Source organism: Bison bison, unplaced genomic scaffold (assembly GCF_000754665.1).
Source record: "Bison bison bison isolate TAMUID 2011002044 unplaced genomic scaffold, Bison_UMD1.0 scf7180017864211, whole genome shotgun sequence".
In the NCBI taxonomy this organism is placed as follows: domain Eukaryota; kingdom Metazoa; phylum Chordata; class Mammalia; order Artiodactyla; family Bovidae; genus Bison; species Bison bison.
The window spans coordinates 580,927-595,419 of record NW_011494783.1 but is presented as its reverse complement, the minus strand read 5'-3'; the positions used below and the strand labels follow the sequence as shown (position 1 = coordinate 595,419).

Sequence of the window (14,493 nt, the reverse complement as noted above, 5' to 3'; positions counted from 1 at the left end):
GTTCAAAAGCATCAATTCTTCAGTGCTCAGCTTTCATCACAGTCCAACTCTCACATCCATACATGACCACTGGAAAAATCATAGCCTTGACTAGATGGACCTTTGTTGGCAAAGTAATATTTCTGCTTTTTAAAATGCAATCTAGGTTGGACATAACTTTCCTTCCAAGGAGTAAGTGTCTTTTAATTTCATGGCTGCAATCACCATCTGCAGTGGTTTGGGAGCCCCCAAAAAATAAAGTCTGACAATGTTTCCACTGTTTCCCCAACTATTTCCCATGAAGTGATGGGACCAGATGCCATGATCTTTGTTTTCTGAATGTTGAGCTTTAAGCCAAGTTTTTCACTCTCCTCTTTCACTTTCATCAAGAGACTTTTTAGTTCCTCTTCACTTTCTGCCATAAGGGTGGTGTCACCTGCATATCTGAGGTTATTGATATTTCTCCCAGCAATCTTGATTCCAGCTTGTGCTTTTTCCAGCCCAGCGTTTCTCATGATGTACTCTGCATATAAGTTACTGAACTTTTAAATATGAAATCTTAAATACAGCTACATTCTGAGCTACTGATGGTTATAGCTTCAACATTTACATTTTCAGGAGACAGGATTTTCCAGCAACTCTTAATGATTTGTTGAGAAAGGTCAAGTAGTTAATGGAATCAGAAGAGTTTAGGCTTTGAATGAGTGTATTTTACAAGTAGATAGATAGGACAAGGCTGTAAAACTTTTTTAAAGGGAAGTACACGTAAACCTCACATTCACATAGACTTTCTTCCAACAGGTATTTTCCAAACAGTGCTCAAGAAAATGAACCAAAATTTCCAATAGAGATTGGCCACTGCTACTGCTGCTAAGTCGCTTCAGTTGTGTCCGACTCTGTGCGATCCCATAGATGGCTCCCCTGTCCCTGGGATTCTCCAGGCAAGAACACTGGAGTGGGTTACCATTTCCTTCTCCAATGCATGAAAGTGAAATTGAAAGTGAAGTCGTTCAGTTGTGTCCAACTCTTAGCGACCCCATGGACTGCAGCCTACCAGGCTCCTCTGTCCATGGGATTTTCCAGGCAAGACTACTGGAGTGGGTTGCCATTGCCTTCTCCATAGAGATTGGAGTTATTTGCAAATAAAAAAGAGAGGATTTAGGGGATGAGATTATAGAAAGAATGTATATGTAGAAGAGGATTTCCCAAAAATATGTGTGAGATGTTTTCTTGGGCATTGCCCAAGTCCTAACTTACAAAAATGTAACTGAAATACACATGCTTTAACAAATCTAAAACAAAGCCCTAAAAGAACAATATGATCTTCAAAAAGTATAATTGCTTTTAGAGGGGAAAAGCAAAGCCTCATTAACCTTAATATATGATAAAATATCTATAGTCTTTGTAATTTATTATTCCAAATATAAAAAAGCAGGAAAAATTTATCAATAATCAAGAGATAAAAGAGCCAATAGAAGAGGTCTCAGACATACCACAGACACTGAAGCTACAAGCTTCAAAATAACTGTCATTTATATCAAAGAGAATATGAAAAAAGTTACACAAAATTTAAAAGCTAATATTTAAATGAAGAATCAGAATCCTCAAAAACAATCAGATATAATATATGAGCAAATAATAATAGGTGAAATTGAAACATTGTGCAGATTTAATAGCATGACACCACCCTTATGGCAGAAAGTGAAGAAGAACTAAAAAGCCTCTTGATGAAAGTGAAAGAGGAGAGTGAAAAACTTGGCTTAAAGCTCAACATTCAGAAAACAAAGATCATGGCATCTGGTCCCATCACTTCATGGCAAATAGATGGGGAAACAGTGGGAATAGTGTCAGACTTTATTTTTGGGGCTCCAAAATCACTGCAGATGGTGACTGCAACCATGAAATTAAAAGATGCTTACTCCTTGGAAGGAAGGTTACGACCAACCTAGATAGCATATTAAAAAGCAGAGACATTACTTTGCCAACAAAGGTCCATCTAGTCAAGGCTATGGTTTTTCCAGTAGTCATGTATGGATGTGAGAGTTGGACTGTGATGAAAGCTGAGCACTGAAGAATTGATACTTTTGAACTGTGGTGTTAGAGAAGACTCTTGTGAGTCCCTTGGACTGCAAGGAGATCCAACCAGTCCATTATAAAGCAGATCAGTCCTGGGTATTCTTTGGAAGGACTGATTCTAAAGCTGAATCTCCAGTACTTTGGCCACCTCATACAAAGGGTTGACTCATTGGAAAAGACTCTGATGCTGGGAGGGATTGGGGGCAGGAGGAGAAGGGGATGACAGAGGATGGGATGGCTGGATGGCATCACGGACCCGATGGACGTGAGTCTGAGTGAAGTCTGGGAGTTGGTGATGGACAGGGAGGCCTGGCATGCTGTGATTCATGGGGCTGCAGAGTCGGATATGAACAAGCGACTGAACTGAACTGAACTGAGACACTGTCAAGAGCAAGATCAATGAATCTAAATGGAGATCAACAAAAAACATTCAAGTCAAAGTATTAAAAGAAAAATAATTTAAAAAGTGAAGTAGAGTCTGAAAGATCCAGGGGGACGTGGTTAAAAAAAGTTAGCCATACTCAAGAGAAAAGTCAAATAAAAAGGGAAAAAGGTAGTCAAGAAGGTGGAGGGGGAAGACTCAGAGTTCAACTCTTCCCATAGGCACACCAAAATTTTTAAGTGTTTACAGAGGGATTGTTGATGAGAAAGATCAAAAGAATGGCAGGAATGATCTTGTAAAACTAAAACTAAAAAGAAGGAACCACAACGAGACAGGTAGGAGGATCTGAGCCACAGTAGAATCAAGACTTATACCCCTCGGTGGGTGACCCACAAGTGAGATGACAATTACAATTGCAGAATTTCTCCCTAAGAAGCAAGGATTCTGAGCCCTACATCAAGCTGGACATTTACATACAAAAGAATCACACTGTACTACTCTCTCACACCATGTACAAAAATAATTTTAAATGTCTCAAGTAATTAAATGCAAGACCTGAAAATATAAAACTCCTAGAAAAGAATATAGGCAGAATTATCTCTGACATAAATCATAGCAATATTGTTTTTTGGATCTGTTTCCTAATACAAAGGAAATAAAAGCAAAAATAAATGAATGAGATTTAAACTTAAAAGCTTCTGCACAGAAAAGGGATAATGGATAAAATGGGGAAAAAAAAAAAAAACATATAAAACGGGAGAAAAATTTTGCAGACATCATGACTGACATGGGTTAATAACCAAAATATGAACAGCTCACATAAGTAAATATGAATAAAACAAACAACCCAATCAAGAAAAGGACAGTGGTAATTCCCCAGGGCTTAGGACACTGTGCTTCTACTGCAGGTGGCCTGGGTTTAATTTCTGGTTGGGGAACTAAGGCCCTGCAAACTGCAGCCGAAAAAAACAAACAGAAATGGGCAGAAGACCTCAAAGGCATTTTTCCAAAGAAGACGTACAGATGGCTAACAGGTATATGAAAACATGCTCAACATTACTAAGAACAAGAAGGTATTATATATGTATATATATATACACACACACATATATATATAGTTTTAGTTGCTAAGTTAAGTACTCATTAAGTCTTTCTGGGCCTTCTAGGCAAAATAGTGAGGAAGTGGTGAAAACAATAACAAAGTCTTGAAAACTTTGGTTATTGGTGAAAACAATAACAAAACAAATAACAATAACACAACTCTTTTGTGACCCCATGGACTGTAGCCCACCAGACTTCTCTGTCCATGGGATTTCCCAGGCAAGAATACTGGAGTAGGCTGCCATTTCCTTTCACAGGGGATCTTTCCAATGCAGGAATCAAACCCACATCTCTTGCATTGGCAAGCAGATTCTTTACCACTGAGCCACCTGGGAAGCCTATATAATATGGTTATGGTGAAAATCTTTCAGTCATGTCCAACTCTTTGCAACCCCATGAACTATACAGTCCATGGAATTCTCCAGGCCAGAATACTGGAGTGGATAGCCTTTCCCTTCTCCAGGGCTCTTCCCAACCCAGGAATCAAACCCAGGTCTCTTGCACTGCAGGCAGATTCTTTACCAGCTGAGCCACAAGGGAAGCCCTAGAATACTGGAATGGATAGCCTTTCCCTTCTCCAGCGGATCTTGCCAACCCAGGAATCGAACCGGGGTCTCCTGCACTGCCGGTGGATTTGTTACCAACTGAGCTATCAAGGAAGCCCTACATATGTATACACACACACACACACATATATATACACACAGTGGAATATCACACAAAGAATGGAATGTTGCAATTTATAGGACCTAGAGAATATGATGCTTAGTTAAATAAATTAGACAAAGACAATACTTTACATTATCACTTATATGTGAAATCTCAAACTAATAAAAAAATAAATAAATATATATACGAAAGAAAGACCAATACAGAAAAACTACTCATTATTAATGGGAAGAAGGGAGAGGGGAGGAACAAAGCATGAGCAAGGGATTAAGAGATATAAACTGCTTTATATAAAATATATAGCAACAAGGATATATTGTATAGCATGGGTAATTAGAGCCATTATCTTCTAATAACTGTTAATGGGATATAATCTGAATAGTAAATCATTAAGCTGTACACCTGAAACCAATATTGTAATCAACTATACTTCAGTTATGACCAACCTAGATAGCATTTTAAAAAGCAGAGACGTTACTTTGCCAACAAAGGTCCGTCTAGTCAAGGCTATGGTTTTTCCAGTGGTCATGTATGGATGTGAGAATTGGACTGTGAAGAAAGCTGAGCGCTGAAGAATTGATGCTTTTGAACTGTGATGTTGGAGAAGACTCTTGAGAGTCCCTTGGACTGCAAGGAGATCCAACCAGTCCATTCTAAAGGAGACCAGTCCTGGGTGTTCATTGGAAGGACTGATGCTGACGCTGAAACTCCAATACTTTGGCCACCTCATGGGAAGAGTTGACTCATTGGAAAAGACTCTGATGCTGCGAGGGATTGGGGGCAGGAGGAGAAGGGGACGACAGAGGATGAGGTGGCTGGATGGCATCACCAACTCGATGGACGTGAGTCTGAGTGAACTCCGGGAGTTGGTGATGGACAAGGAGGCCTGGTGTGCTGTGATTCATGGGGTCAAAAAGAGTTGGACACAACTGAGTGACTGAACTGAACTGAAATGATACTTCAGTTAAAAAAAAAAAATCTATAATGAAACATATCCAGTATTTTCTTTGACACTGATCCTACTCTTCTTTTTTGTGTATATCCCCTCAGAAATGGCAACCCATTCCAGTATTCATGCCTTGAAAATCCCATGGACGGAGGAGCCTTTAGGCTACAGTCCATGCGGTCGCAAAGAGTTGGACATGACTAAGCGACTTCACTTCACTCACTTCCTCAGACAATGGAAGCAAAAACAAACTAAATAAATGGGACTACATAAAACTATGGAAAAGAATGGGGAGACTTCTCAAAACATTGAAAAAAGAACTATCAGATGGTCCATCAATTCAAACCCTGGGTATTTATCCAAAGAAAACAAAAAACACTAATAAAAAACACATGCACCCTAATGTTCACAGCAGCATTATGTACAATAGCCAAGATATGGAAGCAACCTAAGTGCCTATGAATAGATGAATAAATAGAGACACTGTGGTATATGCAATTGAATATTACTCAGCTATAAGAAAGGATGAAAACTTGCCATATTTGATAACATGGATGGAACTAGAGCCATTATGCTAAATGAAATAAGTCAGACAGAGAAGGATTAATACTGTATGTTTTTATTTATATGTGGGACTTAAAAACCAAAACAAGTGAACAAATATTATAAAACAGAAACAGAGATATAGATAAAGAGAACAACCAGGTGAGTGCCAGAGAGTAGGGAGGAGAAAGTAATAGGTGATGAAGGGAATTAAGGCAAAATAAATGAGTCATGGCATGAAATGTACAGTGTGGAGAATATAATCAACAACAAGTATCAACTCTGTATAGTGATAAATTACAAGTAGACTTATCCTGGTGAACATTTTGAAATGTACAGAAATAGCAAATCACTACGTTCTGCAGCATGAACCTACATAGGGTTACAAGTCAGTTAGGGCTTCTCAGGCACTGCCCTGGGAATCTGGTAGTGGAAAGGAATCTGCCTGCCAATGCAGGAGACGTAAGAGATGTGGGTTTGAACCCGGGGTTGGGAGGATCCCCTAGAGTAGGAAATAGCAACTCACTCCAGCATTCTTGCCTGGAAAACTTCATGGGCAGAGCCTGGCAGCTATGGTCCATGGGGCGGCAAAGGGCCGGACACAACTGAGTACATAGGTCAATTATACTTCAGTAACAACCAACCAACCAAACTCATAGGATAAGAGATCAAGTTGTTGGCTACTACATATGGGGGATGGTGGCTCAGAGGGTAAAGCGCCTGCCTGCAATACGGCAGACCAGCGTTCGACCCCTGGGTCGGGAAGATCCCCTGGAGAAGGAAATGGCAACCCACTCCAGTATTCTTGTCTGGAGAATCCCATGGACAAGAGAGCCTGGTAGGCTACAGTTCATGGGGTCGCAAAGAGTCGGACACGACTGAGCGACTTCACTCACTCACTCCTGTATGGGGGAGGGGACTGGGACAATTGGATGAAGGCAGACAAAAGCCACAAACTTCTGGTCATAAGATAAATATATACTAAAGAGGTGATGTACAATACAATAAATATAGTAAACACTGATGTATAGTGAAGAGTAAATTCTAACAGTTCCCATCACAAGGAAAATTTTTATCTGTTTCTTTAATTTTTTATATATATGACGTGATGGATGCTTACTAAACTTGTGATTAAAAAAAATTTACTTTGTATGTAAATCAAATTATCATGCTCTATATTTTATATAGTCCTGTGTCAACTATGTCTCAATAAAGCTAAAATGAAAATTAAAATTAAAAAATGGCACAGATGCACATTTTGAGGGAACTACTTTGAAGTATTTCCCAGCATGATAAAGGTTATGTTTCCATGAATGCAGACAGTCCAGCAAATAAGAGGCAGGATAAGTAAAACTAAAGCATCACTTGGGCATATGATAGTCACACTCAGAAGACCAAAGAGAAAACATCCTCAAATCTCAGAGAAACTAACTACACCCACTACCATCAGGGAGCATTTCTTTCAAAGGGAAAAAGTATTTTGTGTAGTTTCTTGCAGTAAACCTACTGGCAATGAGCACTTTTTTGGTGTTTTATTCTCTTTTTTTTTGTCCATACTGGATCCTTGGGATTTAGTCCTATCTATTATTTCTCACTTAGATTTATTTCCCAGTAAATATAGGCAAATCTAGGCTCTCAGAAATTTCCTTTAATTGACTGCTTATTCATTTTTTCTTTGTTCCCAGATATGGATTCAAGTACTAATTTCATGTAAGCTAATAAGTGATGTAAAAGCGTAATTCAGTGTGACAAAATGCACTGTTTCAGAGTAGGAGACTTATTTGTAAGGCTTGCCCTTATGATTACTGCTTTCAATAATCACTGTTAAGTCTTGCCTCAGGGTAAACCACAAGAGATTTAGAAGAACTATCCACTTTTCCTCCCTCTAAAATACAAAATGACAACCCTGAACTGAAAATCAAACATCTTCATTGTTAAAGAAGTCGATATGTTTAATCAAATTTAAAAACTGTTGCTTTGTGAAAGACACTAGTAAAAATTTAAAAAGTGAAGCCACAGACCAGAGATCTTTGCATACATAGGATAAATGACTGGATTCCAATATATATATTTACAAAGAACTCTCAAAACATAATAGTAATAAAACAACCTAATTTAAAAATAGATAAAAACTGTAATAGGCACCTATGCAAAAAAGATACAGGTTGAAAATAAGCATATGAAAAACACATATCTGTCATTGGGGAAATGCAAATTAAAAAAAAAACAACAATGAAATATCACTATACTCAGTAGAATGGCTAAATTCCAGAATAGAAATAACACCAAACACTGACTAGGATGTGAATCAACAGGAACTTTAATATACTGGTGAGGAGAATTCATTTTCATTCATTGCAAAATGGTACAATCACTTGGAAAGGCAGTTTGACAATTTATTAAACACACCGCTTGGTATTTACCCAAAGGATGTGAAAAGTTATGTCCACACAAAAACCTGTACAGAGATGTTGAAAACAGTTAAATTCATAATTCCTTAAATGTGGAAGCAATCAAGATGTCTTTCAGTTGGTAAACAAATAAACCGTAGTGCATCCAGACAATAGAATTATACTTCGTGCTAAAATGAATGATCGAGGAAAAAAAAAAAAAAAAGAGGAAACTTAAATCCATACAACTGAGTGAAGGGAACCAATGTGAGAAAAAATTACATACATTATATTTCCAACCATATGACATTTAGAAAAGCCAAAACTATGGAAGCAACTAAGAGATGAGTGGGGATTGGCAGGGATTAGCAAGGAGGGAGGAAGAAAGAGGTGATTTTTAGGGGGGTAAAACTACTCTACATGATAATATAATAGTTCAGTTCAGTGCAGTTCAGTCGCTCAGTCGTGTCTGACTTTTTGCAACCCCATGAATCGCAGCATGCCAGGCCTCCCTGTCCATCACCAACTCCCGGAGTTTACCCAAACTCATGTCCATCAAGTTGGTGATACCATCCAGCCATCTCATCCTCTGTCGTCCCCTTCTCCTCCTGCCCCCAATCCCTCCCAACATCAGGGTCTTTTCCCATGAGTCAACTCTTTGCATGAGGTGGCCAAAGTATTGGGGTTTCAGCTTCAGCATCAGTCCTTCTAATGAACGCCCAGGACTGGTCTCCTTTAGGATGGACTGGTTGGATCTCCTTGCAGTCCAAGGGACTTTCAAGAGTCTTCTCCAACAACCCAGTTCAAAAGCATCAATTCTTCAGTGCTCAGCTGCCGGGGTCCAGCCCCGGCTGATCCAGGGTATTCGAAGGAGAGACGGCGTAGGCGAGGATCAGGAAACAATTGCTTAATTAAACGTTAATTAAGGATATAAAGAGTGATACAATGAGGATAGCTCAGTGAGGAAATTCAGTGGAGAAAAGGGGCTGAGTAGCTTGGTTTACGCGGGAGACCAATAAAACTTCAAGACAAGAAGTTTGCACCACTTATGTAGGCCGCAGGCGTCCTTCCGTTCTCCCGAAAGAGAGGAGACACTGAGGCCTCCCCAGTTGGATGTTAGAAGCCCAGGCATAATTAGTAAGCATGGTGGGTTCCACGCTCCAGATGGAGACTCAGCCAGAGTGAGAGAGAGAGCGACATGGGGAGACCAAGTTTTGGTGAACAAGGCCCGCACTTTATTTTCCAAAGTAGTTTTTATACTTTAAGTTGTGCATAGAGGATAATGGGGGAAGGGGTGGAGTCATGCAAGGACAGCAGTTCCTAGTTCTAATCGAAGCCAGGCTTTCAAACTTATCATATGCAAAAGCTCAGGTGATTTACATCATCTTCTGGCCAGGAGGCCTGTTAACATTTTAAGAAATTTATTTTTCTCTAAAGGTGATTATTCCAAAGTCAGGCACCAGCCTCCAAAAAAGCATTGGACAAAGCTGCATTCCTACAGGGCAAAGGTGAAGTGGGCTCAATCAAGAAAAGAATTAACTCAAGGGTCCAAGGTTACAAACATTGAGGCTACTACTTACATTTCTATACACCCATTATATCAATCAATACACTGCCAAGGACACAGTAGGTAAGGAGTATGGAGACTTAGCAGCAAACATTGGCCGAATAAGTGAAAAACCCTTCACCAATACAATTTCTAATCAATCTTTTAACTACTCAAAGGAATCTGTGTTTAGACAGTTTAGAACATCTCCCGCCTCTCACAGTTGGGAGGCTCTGAACAATCACATGTGGCCGGAAAAACCTATTCAGGCAGGCTGGAGGATTTCCAAAGGAGTTTGTAGGTTGAACACTGTCACACCCAGGAATTATTAACTGGAGCTGTAAGCTAACTCTTTTTTCAGAGAGAGGTAGTGGGGGACAGCCCCCCGTAAAGTCAGAGGTGTAGGTGAAAGCACAAAGTAGAAAGTAGGCAGACTCTGGTTTTGGGGGTAGATGCTCGAGAATTTCCAGGGGGACTCCTGAGGCTCGATCCCGCCTTTGCGTATGCCAAGCTTCCTTCCTCATGACCTTTGTCATGGGCAGTTCCTCACGCTGGCTCCTGGCAGTGATAGAATTCCAGTTGAGCTATTCCAGATCCTGAAAGATGATGCTGTGGAAAGTGCTGCACTCAATATGCAATATGCAATATGCACTCAATATGCAATATGCTGGCTCCTGGCACTCAGCTTTCTTCACAGTCCAATTCTCACATCCATACATGACCACTGGAAAAACCATAGCCTTGACTAGATGGACCTTTGTTGGCAAAGTAATGTCTCTGCTTTTCAATATGCTATCTAGGTTGGACATAACTTTCCTTCCAAGGAGTAAGCGTCTTTTAATTTCATGGCTGCAATCACCATATGCAGTGGTTTAGGAGCCCCCAAAAATAAAATCTGACACTGTTTCCACTGTTTCCCCATCTATTTCCCATGAAGTGAGGGGACCAGATGCCATGATCTTCGTTTTCTGAATGTTGAGCTTTAAGCCAACTTTTTCACTCTCCTCTTTCACTTTCATCAAGAGGCTTTTTAGTTCCTCTTCACTTTCTACCATAAGGGTGGTGTCATCTGCATATCTGAGGTTATTGAGATTTCTCCCAGCAATCTTGATTCCAGCTTTTGCCTTTTCCAGTCCAGCGTTTCTCATGATGTACTCTGCATATAAGTTAAATAAGCAGGGTGACAATATACAGCCTTGACGAACTCCTTTCCCTATTTGGAACCAGTCTGTTGTCCATGTCCAGTTCTAACTGTTGCTCCCTGACCTGCATACAGATTTCTCAAGACGCAGGTCAGGTGGTCTGGTATTCCCATCTTTTTCAGAATTTTCCACAGTTTATTGTGATCCACACAGTCAAAGGCTTTGGCATAGTCAATAAAGCAGAAATAGATGTTTTTCTGGAACTCTCTTGCTTTTTTGATGATCCAGTGGATGTTGGCAATTTGATCTCTGGTTCCTCTGCCTTTTCTAAAACCAGCTTGAACATCTGGAAGTTCACAGTTCACCTATTGGCTTCACATAATTATACACTTGTGCAAACACAGAGAGTATACAACACCACGACTGAAATCTTATGTAAGTGATGGACTTTGGCTGATAATATTGTGTCAATGCAAGCTGATGAATGATAATAAAGATACCATTCTGTGGAGAGGTAGTGATATGGGGAACGTTATGTGTGTGCAGAGGCAGGGGGTAAATTGGCTATATCTGTATCTTCCACAATTCTGCTGTGACTCTAAAACTGCTCTAAAAAGTAAAGTTTAATACAGTACATAATAATGGATGAAAGATATCTTGCCAGAAAAGATATACAGATGGTAAGGAAGCACATGCAAACACATTCAATATCATATGTCATCTGGGAATCTCCCATTACAGCAATGAGATAACACTACACATCTACCTGAATTGTGAATATTTAAAAATCTCTGTATAAGTGTAAAAAGTTGGTGCTTGCTATGTTTCTTGGTGGTCCCAACAAGGAGTCCAAACTGCCATTCCCAGGAGTGCTCTAAGTCAGGCATGACAGAAAACAAGCCTGGAGGCTTCCTGCCCCACCTGAAAAGCTAGGAAGGATAGGCATGGGCCATTCGTTTTCTCTCTCTCTCCTGCAGGAGAGCTGGGAGTTGGGAATTTTTTCCGGATCCTATCACTGGAACAGGGAGGAGAAGGAGGTCTGGAGAGTCAAATGCCATACATTCGCCTAAAAGCTTCACTGTGTCTCTTGTTGGCTTTGTCCTAGTCTGGGGTGCTGCAAACTGTGTGTTGTCTGGTGTCTCACAACAGCAATTTGATCCATGTTGTCATCTCCATGGAGGGAGGGGGGCTTGGGGTTCCTATTTTGCCATCTTGCTGATGTTATTGAGAATTCTTATCTTTAAGTCATGCATTTTGTTGGGAAATTTTCTAAACCATAAATCTGCCCTGCGTCACACTGTCCTCCTTTTCTGCAGTAGTCTGTGGAAGGCAGCTTTCACTTGAGCGTTCCTTAGACTGTAGACGAGGGGGTTCAGTAATGGATTGAAGAAAGTGTAAAACAGGAAAAGGATTTTCTGTGGCTCCTCTCGATTATTGTCATCAGGGATCATGTACACCATCAGGACTATGCCAAAGTAGAACCCAACCACACAGAGGTGGGAGGAGCAGGTGGAGAAGGCTTTCTTGCGGCCCTCCTTTGACTGGATCTTCAGGATTGCCCAGAGGATGCGCACATAGGAGACCAGCACCAGGGAAATGGGAGCAATTAAGATAAAGACACCATCTGCAAGGAGGAAAATGTCATTGATCCAGGTTTCTCCACAGGTCACTTTGAGGACAGATCGGATTTCACAGAAGAAGTGGTTTACCTTCTGGGGCCCACAGAAAGGCAGCCGTAGAAACAGACTTAGTTGGACTATGGCCAGGGAAAATCCACACGCCCAGCAAGCGATGGCCAGGAACGTGCACACCCTCCAGTTCATGATGACCGTGTACTGCAGGGGGTGGCAGATCGCCACAAACCGGTCATAGGACATCACCACCAAAGTCAGGCACTCTACAGAAGCAAAGGCCAAATAGGAAACCATCTGCATGGTGCATGAGAAATAGGAGATGGTTTTCTTGTGTTTCACTAAGTTTTCCAACATATTGGGCAAATGGCTGGAAGCATAGGCTACATCAGTGATGGCCAGATGAGACAGGAAGTAGTACATGGGGGTGTGCAGTCTGGGTTCAAGCGAGATGAGTCCCAAGATCATCCCATTTGCCAGCAGGTTGAAGGTATATAGCAGGATGAAGATAACGAAGAGGAGCAATTCCATGTCTTCACTGAGCTGGAAGCCCAGCAGGATGAATTCTGCGATCCATGATTGGTTGCCCTCCATTCCCAAAGGCAGTCTCTAAGGGACTGAAGTGTGATGAGAAGGTCAGAGCTGGACAGCAAGGAAAATCAGAGTTACTTATGGGAAGTGAATTTGGAGGATGCCTGTGTGCTTGATGCTGTAGCTCTGAGATTTTTTTTATTTCAGTGCTTCCTTTCTTTTATTTATTTTTTATTGTGAAATAATTCAAATTTTCAGAAAATATCAGAACATATAAGCAAATATAGTATATACTTTTTATCATTTTTAATGTCTGTTTTATCATTTCTTTTACTCTGTATATATTTTGTTGATTTTCTGTGGACCACATAAATGAAACTATAATGCCAACACATCCCTAGGCTGTTTATTATTCCCAGAATAAGGTTATTCACTAATTTTTTTTCATTATCTTTACCAAAGTCAGGAGATACAACATCAATGATTCCATATTCTAGGTACAGACTTCAGCCTCTCTGGTCTAAGATTCAAATCCAATATCACACAAAATATTTTGTCTCCTCTAATCTGAAATAGTTACTCTTTCTGGCCTTGCCAGTGATATTTTTGAAGAGTATGAGTTTTTGTTTTGTATGTCTCTCAATTATGATTTTTCCATTGATTGCCATTATTTTAAGTTCAAATTTTTGTTAGAAAAGAAATGTCCCTAATCTTAAAACCTTTAATGAATACACATACAGATGATGCTAATTAATCTCAATATAGGTGATACTAATGTGGATTAATTGGCTGAGTGGTGTTTCCAAATTATCTTTATTATAAGGTTATTAGTTCATAATTTTTAAGCCTTTTCTTCCTTCTGGCTTAACAAATTATCCTATAATCATCTCTGTAGTCTCTATGTGAGCATCTTCTATCACTACTTTCTGTCTGTTGATCTGGACATGAGTTCAAGGTTACCAGAAAAAAGTTAACAATTAGAAAATTTAATAATTTGAAAATTGCTCTCTTACAAAAAATACTATGAATAATCCACGTAATTTAAACAAAGTGTTTCATCTGGGTGTTCTTGAATATGCATAAAGACAGGGACAATAAAATATATGTTGAGAAAATAGCAACAGCTAAATAAACGAATATCCTATACCTGCTTTGAAGTGATGCTTACATGAAAGTTGAAAATTTCAGGGAAATTTTCTATGGAAAAGTTAAATTTACCAGAAAGTAAATAAAATAAGAAGGAATTCTGAAGAAATATTCAGTAGCATTTTCAACTTTGCAAAGTATCAATGAAAGGGAGGCAACAATTCAGAGGGTCGTTGCCCTTTAGGAACAATGGCTTGAACAAAGTTGAAGGACAGTCCTGGATTCCTGTTTCTATAATGTGATTTCACTTGGAAGGGTTTCTATAAATATTAAGTTGCCAATATTATGAAATGTTGCTATAACCATGTGTGCTCAGTCATTCAGTCATGTCTGACATTCTGCGACCCTATGGACCACAGCCCACTGGGTTCCTCTATCCATGGGATTTTCCAGGTAAGAGTGGGTTGCCAT

At 39.8% G+C, this 14,493-nt stretch overlaps 1 protein-coding gene across 1 annotated transcript; it reads right to left on the bottom strand.

Moving 5' to 3' along the window:
* Positions 1 to 12,066: 12,066 nt before the first annotated feature.
* LOC104992110 (olfactory receptor 2A2-like) lies at positions 12,067 to 12,999 on the bottom strand. Its single transcript, XM_010844861.1, has one exon. The coding sequence runs from the start codon at positions 12,997 to 12,999 to the stop codon at positions 12,067 to 12,069; it is 933 nt and encodes a 310-aa protein (XP_010843163.1).
* Between the last annotated feature and the right edge of the window lie 1,494 nt (positions 13,000 to 14,493).

What these genes read in the sequence shown, in the direction of transcription:
- LOC104992110 (XM_010844861.1), bottom strand. Translation starts at nt 12,999, where the DNA reads ATGGAGGGCAACCAATCATGGATCGCAGAATTCATCCTGCTGGGCTTC.